Raw genomic sequence first — 10,290 nt, forward strand, 5'->3', positions numbered from 1 at the left:
GTCAAATAGCCCTTGATGCCTTCAGTGTGACTCTACAATTTTAATATTCATGAAAATAAAGAAAACTCTTTGAATGAGAAGGTGTGTCCAAACTTTTGGTCTGTACTGTATATACACACACACACACACACACACACACACACACTGTGCGTTAATTCATGCATGCAGATGTACATTTGCTTTTTGCAGTTTGTCTCTTGTGGGCGTGTACCAATCGATTGGGTTGTAGCTTGTGGGCGTGGCCTGTCCTGTAGCCTGCCACCTCTTATCAAGCAGTGTTTTTCTCCGTCATGTCGTTTTACACGTTGAATGAACCCAAAGCTCTCAGTATCGTAGGTATCGGATGTTGGACAGAACATTCCAGAATCTCTCATTTACACGTTTAGTTTTTGTTTGTTCTTCCTGAACTGGAGTTTAAAGGGACTGTAGTAAAGCGAGTGGACTTTCCTTTCAATAACCGAGTGACTATGAAGTGAGGTGTGGGAGTGTGTGGTGGTGGTGGTGGTGGGGGTTGAGGGGGCAGGGTCTTTACAAGTCATCCATATTTTGCTAGTAACATTATGCTAGCGGTGAGTTAGCGAACTAGCAAACAAATACTAAACCAGTTTTTCCCAGTTGAACGAATTTTTCACTGATTCCCTGTGAATTCGAGAAAAGCTACAGAAGGCTGCTGTGTGGTGATGTTACAGATGTGTGTGTGTGTGTGTGTGTGTGTGTGTGTGTGTGTGTGTGTGTGATTATTTGCTGCTAATAAATGTCTTTAATAGCAGGTTGATCTGATCGATATGAGAGTTTGTTGTTGATGTAATGTGTAAGTGGTTGTGATGGTTGTGTTTTAATCCTGATCTTAAAACTGAGTCTGATCTTGATTGTAATTCTGATCCTAATTCTGTTTCTAGATTTCTAGGTTGTATCATGATACTGATTCTAATCCTGAACTTGATCCTGCTCTCCAATCTGATCCTCATCTTGAAATTGACCCTGATTCTGATCCTGATTTAGATTTTGATCCTAATTTTCAATATAAATCCTGATTCTGCACTAGATTCTGATTCTAATACTAATCCTGTTCTTGATCCTTATTCTCATCCTGATCGTGATCCTGATTTTGATTCTGATCCTGATTCTAATACTAATCATGATCTTGATCTTGATTGTGATTCTTATACTAATCCTGAGCTTGATCGTAATATTGAACCTGGTTCTAATCCTGATCTTGATCTTGATTCTGATTCTGAAACTAATCCTGTTATTGATCCATATTCTCATACTCAATACTGATCCTGATTTTGATTCTATTATTAATTCTGATCTTGATCCTGATTCTAATACTAATCCTGAGCTTGATCGTAATATTGAACCTGTTTCTGATCCTGGTTTTGATCCTGATCTTGATCCTGGTTCTGATCCTGATCCTGGTTCTAATCCTGATCTTGCTCCTGGTTCTGATCCCGACTCCACATCACTTCCTTGTACACAGTATGTTCCCACAGTTGATGAAGCTCCTCCTGAGATGTTGAATGTAAAGCCACACTGTGCCCCGATCGACTTTTACTGCTGATTTCATTTTCTCTTTTTCCGAATCAGAGTGAAATCTAAAGTATATTTTTAATGAAACAGTTTAATAAAGTGATGAATCGTGTGTTTAGTTTTATAATAAATACACATGAAGATTTTATTTATTTCAGTTGGTTTGTGGTTCCTTTTTTTTCCTGCACCTTTTTGTCTCATTTCAGTTTTTCTTTTCTTTCTTTAAATAAATGTTTGTTTGTTTTATTAGTGTCAGATGTTCGTTTGTGTTTGTGTGTTGGATCTGAAAAAAAAAATCTAAATGTTATTTATCTGTACTTCAGATTTTCTTTATCACTGCAATCTTTAGTCATTTTTGTAATGTTTTTGTGTGTATGAATGAAAAGAAAACTGTATTATACTTGAAGTTATTTGATTAATTTGCTGTATTAATAAATAAATTCATGAAGGGGCTGATGGGAATCTGCTGTGTGTGTGTGTGTGTGTGTGTGTGTGTGTGTGTGTGTGTGTGTGTGTGTGTGAGAGAGAGAGCGTGTATTTATTTTTTCTTTAATTACTTCAGATATTTGAGAAGCTGTATGTTGGGTTTTAATAAAAATGACCAGTTTATATAAAATATTCATTGGATTAATTTAGATTTTTAATAGGATATAAGGGGTAAATATTTAGTAATATAATTATTAAATATTATATAAATTCTGATTCTTCTTTTTCTTTCGGCTGCTCCCATTAGGGGTCTCCACAGCGGATCATCCGTCTCCATACCACCCTGTCCTCTACAGCTGCCTCTTTCACACCAACTACTTGCATGTCTTCCCTCACCACATCCATAAACCTCCTCCTTGGCCTTCCTCTTTTCCTCCTACCTGGTGGCTCCATCCTCAGCATTCTTCTACCAATATAATTCATGTCCCTCCTCTGCACATGTCCAAACCATCTCAATCTCGCCTCCCTCACCTTGTCACCAAAACATCCTACATGCGCTGTCCCTCTAATAAACTCATTTCGAATCCTGTCCATCCTCGTCACTCCCAACGAAAACCTTAACATCTACTGCACACTTCACTGCCGTCACACTGTCCTCATACATGTCCTGCACCACCCTCACATACTTCTCTGACACACCAGACTTCCTCATACAACACCACAACTCCTCTCTTGGCACTCTGTCGTCGCCTTCTCTAAATCCACAAATACACAATGCAATTCCTTCTGTCCTTCTCTATACTTCTCCATCAACATCCTCAAAGCAAATAAGGCATCTGTGGTGCTCTTCCTCGGCATGAAACCATACTGTTGCTCACAGATGGTCACCTCTTCTCTCAGCCTGGCTTCCACTACTCTTTCCCATAACTTCATGGTGTGACTGATCAACTTAATTCCCCTGTAGTTACTGCAGGTCTGCACATCTCCTTATGCTTAAAGATCAGTACCAGCACACTCCTTCTCCATTCCTCAGGCATCTTCTCACCTTCCAGAATCTTGTTAAACAATCTGGTTTAAAACTCCACTGCATTTCTCCTAAACATCTCCACGCTTCTACCGGTATGTCATCTGGTCCAACCGACTTTCCATTCTTCATCCTCTTAATCGCTGCTCTCACTTCCTCCTTACTAATCCTATCTACATCCTGCTTCACCAACTCCACATCGTCCAACCTTCTCTCTCTGATTTTCCTCATTCATCAGCTGCTCAAAATACTCCCTCCACCTTCTCAACACACTCTCCTCACTAGTCAACACATTTCCTCTCCATCCTTTATTGCTCTAACTTGCAGTACATCCTTCCCAGCTCGGTCCCTCTGCCTGGCCAATCGGTATAAATCCTTTTCTCCTTCCTTAGTGTCCAACCTCTTATACAGCTCCTCATATGCCTTTTCCTTGGCTTTCACCACATCCCTCTTTACCTGCTGCCGCATCTCCTTGTACTCCTGCCTACTTTTCTCATCACTCTGTCGATCCCACTTCTGTTTCTCCAACCTCTTTCTCCTTATGCTCTCCTGCACTTCCTCATTCCACCACCAAGTCTCCTTGTCTTCCTTTCTATTTCCAGATGTCACACCAAGTACTTTTCTAGCTGCCTCCCTCATCACTCCTGCAGTAGTTGCCCAATCATCCAGCACCTCTTCACCACCACCGAGCCCCTGTCTGACCTCTTCCTGAACCTCACTACACTCTTCCTCCTTCAGTTTCCACCATCTTATTCTTCTTTCAATCCTTACTCTCCTCCTCTTCTTCTTCGCCTCCAAAACCATCCTACAGACCACCATCCGATGCTGTCTAGCTACACTGTCCCCTGCCAACACCTTACAGTCTCCAATCTCCTTCAGGTTGCATCTCCTGCATAGCACATAGTCCACCTGTGTGCACCTTCCTCCACTCTTATATATCACCCTATGATCCTCCTTCTTCTTAAAATACGTGTTCACCACTGCCATTTCCATCCTTTTAGCAAAATCTACCACCATCTGCCCTTCCAGAATCCTGTTAAACAATCTGGTTTAAAACTCCACTGCCATCTCTCCTAAACATCTCCACGCTTCTACCGGTATGTCATCTGGTCCAACCGACTTTCCATTCTTCATCCTCTTAATCGCTGCTCTCACTTCCTCCTTACTAATCCTATCTACATCCTGCTTCACCAACTCCACATCATCCAACCTTCTCTCTCTGATTTTCCTCATTCATCAGCTGCTCAAAATACTCCCTCCACCTTCTCAACACACTCTCCTCACTAGTCAACACATTTCCTCTCCATCCTTTATTGCTCTAACTTGCAGTACATCCTTCCCAGCTCGGTCCCTCTGCCTGGCCAATCGCTACAAATCCTTTTCTCCTTCCTTAGTGTCCAACCTCTTATACAGCTCCTCATATGCCTTTTCCTTGGCTTTCACCACATCCCTCTTTACCTGCTGCGCATCTCCTTGTACTCCTGCCTACTTTTCTCATCACTCTGTCGATCCCACTTCTGTTTCTCCAACCTCTTTCTCCTTATGCTCTCCTGCACTTCCTCATTCCACCACCACGTCTCCTTGTCTTGCTTTCTATTTCCAGATGTCACACCAAGTACTTTTCTAGCTGCCTCCCTCATCACTCCTGCAGTAGTTGCCCAATCATCCAGCACCTCTTCACCACCACTGAGCCCCTGTCTGACCTCTTCCTGAACCTCACTACACTCTTCCTCCTTCAGTTTCCACCATCTTATTCTTCTTTCAATCCTTACTCTCCTACTCTTCTTCTTCGCCTCCAAAACCATCCTACAGACCACCATCCGATGCTGTCTAGCTACACTGTCCCCTGCCAACACCTTACAGTCTCCAATCTCCTTCAGGTTGCATCTCCTGCATAGCACATAGTCCACCTGTGTGCACCTTCCTCCACTCTTATATATCACCCTATGATCCTCCTTCTTCTTAAAATACGTGTTCACCACTGCCATTTCCCTCCTTTTAACAAAATCTACCACCATCTGCCCTTCCACATTCCTCTTCTTAAAACCATACCTACCCATCACCTCCTCATCACCTCTGTTCCCTTCACCTACATGCCCATTAAAGTCTGCCCCAATCACCAATCGTTCTTTCCTAGGTACACCATCTACCACTTCATCTAATTCACTCCAGAATCTTTCCTTTTCCTCCATCTCACAGCCAACTTGTGGAGCATAGGCACTGATGACATTTATCATCATCCCTTCAACTTCCACCTTCACGATCATCACCCTATCAGAAACTCTCTTCACCTCCACTACACTCTTACTGTACTCTTCCTTCAGAATCACCCCTACACCATTTCTCTTTCCATCCACACCATGATAAAACAGTTTAAACCCACCTCCAATGTTCCTGGCCTTACTCCCTTTCCACTTGGTCTCCTGAACACACAGCATATCTACCTTTCTCCTCTCCATCATATCAGCTATCTCTCTCCCTTTACCCGTCATAGTACCAAAATTTAAAGTTCCAACCCTAACCTCCACTCTCCTACACTTCTTTTTTTTTTGCCGTCTCTGTAGACGTCTTCCTCCTCTCCTTCTCCTCCTTCGGCCAACAGTAGCCCAATTTCCACCGGTACCCTGTCGGCTAACGATACCTGTGGCGGTCGTTGTTAACCCGGGCCTCGACCGATCCGGTATGAAATTCTCATTTGTGATCCGTATATTTGATTTGGCACATGTTTTACGCTGGATGCCCTTCCTAACGCAACCCTCCCCATTTACCCGGGCTTGGGACCGGCACTAAGAGTGCACTGGCTTGTGCCTCCCTAATGGCTGGGTTATTATATAAATAAATTCTGATTATAATGTAAAAATCTATTCTTTTTCTATTTCTTTATTTGATAAAATATTTATTATTGTTTTTATTTGTATTATGTTATAAAAATATATTTGAAATAAAATGTTAATTAAATTTTTTATTAAATAAATCTTTTTTTTTTACGTGAAAATTCACATCAAGGCAATTCAAAGTAACAGCAATAACATAAAAAAATACAAATAAATATATATAATATATAAAAAAAAACAAAATAACAATCAAATTTAATGTTAAAATGATGCACATAAAAGAGCGACGTCTGCTCCGATCTCGAGCGATCGCAGCTGTTACAGAGCAGTACAATAATGAAGCATGGTGGTGGAGGTTTCCTGCAAGTTTAGGAGCTGCGTTTCTGATGTCCTCAGGATTAATGGCGTCCTCAATGCTGAGAAACGTACGCTGATATTTATCCATCATGCAGTACCACCAGGAAGCATCTGATTGGCCAGAATTAATTTTTCAGAAGGACAAAAATCCCAAACATAGTCAATGTTTAGTAAGAACTGTCTTCAGCATAGAGAAGAGTCCTGATCTCAATGTCATCATTCCAGGAAATGTTCCACAGGATTTCTGCTCAAGTCCCTAAAACTCAAAAGATCTAGGGTAACCTTTTTGTTAGGTTTTAATAAAAAATGATCCGTTTTAAGTATTAATTTATTCATTTTGGTGTTTTCTTGCTATGGGAATTTATAAACAGTATGTTAGGGTATATTATTTATGGTGAAGTGAAGAACGCTGATGATCTCTACATCGTGGCAACTGTTAATAGGTGAACATTTTGTCCTCGAAGTTGACATGTTGGAAGCAGGAAAAATGGGCGAGCGTAATGATTCGAGCGAGTCTGTGTGACAAATTGGGACGTCTAGACGTCTGGGTGTGAACATTTCCAAAACTGCAGCTCTGTTGAGATGTTCCTGGTCTGCAGTGGTCAGAATCTATCAGAAGTCCTTCATGAAAGGAACAGTAGTGCGAGTTTTCTACCATTTCCGGACTACAGCAAGAAGGAAAACCCGAGCGGAAGTACGTCACGGCCCATCGGTGTCAAAGTTCACGCGCGCTCTGCTCACTTCCTTTCCTGTTATCCTCGGCTGCTGAGAGCCACCAGTAAGTTTAACACCGCTCCTAAAATCCGCGTTCATCTGCCAATAAACCGAATCTTTTCTCAGGTTTTGGGTCTCAGGGTCACAGTAAAGACGTTAAGCTCGAGGTTTGGATGTTTATTTCGGTGATGTTTTTTTTTTAAATAAACTATTAAAAGGAGATAAATATGTAAACGAGACGCCGCTCGCGCCTCCGCGGAGATGGAGATCAATATGGCGGCCGGGTTTGATTTTCTAACGTTTCATTCAAATCTTTAATTCGCTTCAGAATGGGTGGATTTTTTTATTTTAAAGAAAAATAAAAAAGTCTTTGTTTCCGTCTGTGGTGTTGTTTTTGGCTAGTTCGAGTTGCTTAGCTAGCATTCTGATGTTGCGCGTGAGGTTTACTTTCTGCCTCTGTTCTGGACTCGCGTGCATGCGACTTATTCGGTGTGTTCACGTGCGTTGCGTGTCATTAAAAAGTGTTCTTTATAAGGGGGGAGGATGAATAAAAGAGAATACATGAGAGCGAAAGAGAAAATAATGTTATTGGGTGTTTAAATGCATGCAAATTCAGGGGTTATGACGTCATAACACCTCTCGCGACTATTGTTGAATGTGACATTTGATTATAATTGTAATTATTTTTTTTACACAGACATGGGCAAGTTCATGAAACCCGGGAAGGTGGTGATGGTCCTGGCTGGACGCTACGCCGGACGCAAAGCCGTCATCGTTAAGGTATGGTTTTATATCTAAATGTTGGATTGTGTGAGGTCTTTCCACCTGAGTGATCTGGATTCTGATTGGTCAGGAGATGTCACCAATCTCTCTGGTGTTAAACCAGGTTTCTGTGTAAATAGTACGCTTATTTTAATATAACGTGTGTGGAGTTGAAGGAGAGTAAGGGAACGCTTGTATGGAAGGAGTCTCCAGTGTCAGAGCCGGTTCTCAGAGAGGAAATGAGGCTGCTCATGGAATTGGCGTTTATCGCTACTATAATGATTGGCAGCTGCACCACTGGATGTTATAGTATATAAACAGTGAATGTTGGTTCTGTAATTACATCATTATTATATTAAATCTCGCCCTTTTTTCCCTGTTTGTGTAGAATATTGATGACGGCACGGCGGACCGCCCGTACAGCCACGCCCTGGTTTCGGGTATCGACCGTTACCCCCGCAAAGTCACCGCCACCATGGGCAAGAAGAAAGTGGCCAAGAGGTCCAAGATCAAGGCCTTCGTGAAGGTGTTCAACTACAACCACCTGATGCCAACCAGGTAGGTGGAGTCATGATGTGCAGTCATGTGTAACATCTGCAGTGTTTATCCAGCGGGACTCAAATCCCCGATGCCCCTGTTTGATACCCTGCTACATCCTGATTCTCCTTCTTTTTAGAAGCATAATTCTCTCCACAATGAGATCCCTGATACCAATGGCAGGTGGCGCTCGGGGGTCACGTTTGGGGGCTCGTTTGATGTTTACGATTCACAGAAAGTCCACAGAGCGACACTGCTCATGTCTGGATTTAACATGGTGCTCATCAGCACGTGGCTCTCGGAGACGATGGTGCTGATGTTCTGTTTTACGCAGTCAGTGGCACATAGTTGCGTAGAAACTGCACACGAGAGTATCGGTGAAAAAATGAGTGCGATTTATAGCCAAATTACATCAGTTTAGCGGGTGGTGTGTCGGTGATAATGGTCCGTGGGGAAACGCAGTGCTCGGTGTTTATTTAAATGGACTGAATGAATGTGTATAGTCCGAGCTCGTTTGTTTGACACTTCACTTTTCACCTGGTTTATATGCCATGTTTTGTAATGAATTTATTCCCGTCTCATTAGACGTCGATATTCCCCAGAGATTTATACGCGGACTCACGTGAGTTTGGTTGTGATGTAACCGATTTCACGGCCTGTTGACGTGCACACGAGCCGAATTTCCGGATCACAGAAGGGCTTTTTTTGGAGGAAATTTGTGTATTGCTCTTACGCTGAAGAGACTCCATGGTGAGGTATGGGTTAGAATTCAGAGATGATGAGGAGATCTTATACCTTGTGATGAGAGAACTTTATTTTGAAGAGCGTCGAGACCTGGCTGTAGTTTAGAGCTCCAGCGTCTGATTTTTAAGGCGTTTTAATTCCTAGTAGAGTTTGTCCCTCTGAATTACTTTAGAACCATTTTATTTGTTTCCTTGGTGTCTTTGTTTTCGCCAATCCAAATATAATTCTCTGTATCACGACTACAAATGAGTGCAACAGCCAATCAGCTTCCTGTTATTGACGTGAATCTGTCGGATTGTTCCGATTTAAAAACGGATTTTATTTTACAGCTATTGGGAAGTGCAAGTTTGGAGATGCGTGGCTTTAAAAAAGGACTTGGTTAAGGCTTACAACATGTGTTTGATTTAGGTCTTGAATCTCTTAATGGTATTAAGTCTCCTACAAAGTCTTGGTGAAATTGGAATCTGGAATCAGTTTTTCTAGATCAGATTGTTACTCTCACAAATCGTGTTTTTCCATCATAGATTTGGTGTTGCAGTGGAGTTTTAAGATGCAGATGCATTAACCTGAGAGCTGATGGAGATATTCCAGTGTAGATGTTTTGGATTTGGGATCTTGAATATTGAATTTATATCAAGATTCCATCACTTTTATTTCTGTTAATGTTTTTTTTTTTTTTTTTTTTTTTTTTGTCTGTAGATACTCAGTTGACATTCCTCTGGACAAAACCGTCGTCAACAAGGACGTGTTCAGGGATCCCGCTCTGAAACGCAAAGCCAGGAGGGAGGCCAAGGTCAAGTTTGAGGAGAGGTATGTGATGTCCACCACCAAGAGATTCTCGCTTTATAATATACACGTCTCCAGTCGACTTTCTGCAGTTACTCACGTATTTTTTCATTTGTTTTACAGATACAAGACCGGCAAGAACAAATGGTTCTTCCAGAAGCTCCGATTCTAGACTTTTAATGGTTTCTCTAATAAAGTTGTAAAAATCCCTCCATTTGTTTTGTACTTTATTTCTAATGCAATATCGTGTGTGCGTGTGTGCGTGTGTGCGTGTGTGTGTGTGGTGGTTCGAGCCTCTACATCAAATCACATGGACCTCAGTTGGCTCCGCCCCTTTAGCCTTTCTGCCAATCAGCTGAATGCATGTGCTCCTTCTTTGAACATCCCAGTGTACATCCAGTCCCCATTTACTGTTAAAACGACCTTCACGCTCCTGGGAAGGTGTTTGTGGAGATTCATTCAACCACAGGTGTTTTGGTAAATGTAGGTACTGATGTAGGTGAGGAGGCCTGGGGTTCAGTCAGCATGAAACACTTATTCCAACAGGGTTGGAGCTGTATAGCAGGATCTTTCACC

At 42.0% G+C, this 10,290-nt stretch overlaps 1 protein-coding gene across 2 annotated transcripts; it reads left to right on the forward strand.

Annotated features, from left to right (window-relative positions):
* Positions 1-6,795: 6,795 nt before the first annotated feature.
* On the forward strand, positions 6,796-9,923 carry rpl27 (ribosomal protein L27). Of its 2 annotated transcripts, none has more exons than XM_046866760.1 (5): positions 6,796-6,949; positions 7,583-7,665; positions 8,036-8,205; positions 9,628-9,738; positions 9,838-9,923. In XM_046866760.1, the coding sequence occupies exons 2-5, from the start codon at positions 7,585-7,587 to the stop codon at positions 9,884-9,886; spliced, it is 411 nt and encodes a 136-aa protein (XP_046722716.1). In that variant the 5' UTR covers positions 6,796-6,949; positions 7,583-7,584; the 3' UTR covers positions 9,887-9,923. The 2 variants fall into 2 exon arrangements, with proteins under 2 accessions (XP_046722716.1, XP_046722717.1); XM_046866761.1 differs by lacking the exon at positions 6,796-6,949 and adding an exon at positions 7,028-7,052.
* The last annotated feature ends 367 nt before the right edge of the window (positions 9,924-10,290 follow it).

The sequence above is a fragment of the Silurus meridionalis genome, chromosome 14 (genome assembly GCF_014805685.1).
Source record: "Silurus meridionalis isolate SWU-2019-XX chromosome 14, ASM1480568v1, whole genome shotgun sequence".
NCBI lineage: Eukaryota > Metazoa > Chordata > Actinopteri > Siluriformes > Siluridae > Silurus > Silurus meridionalis.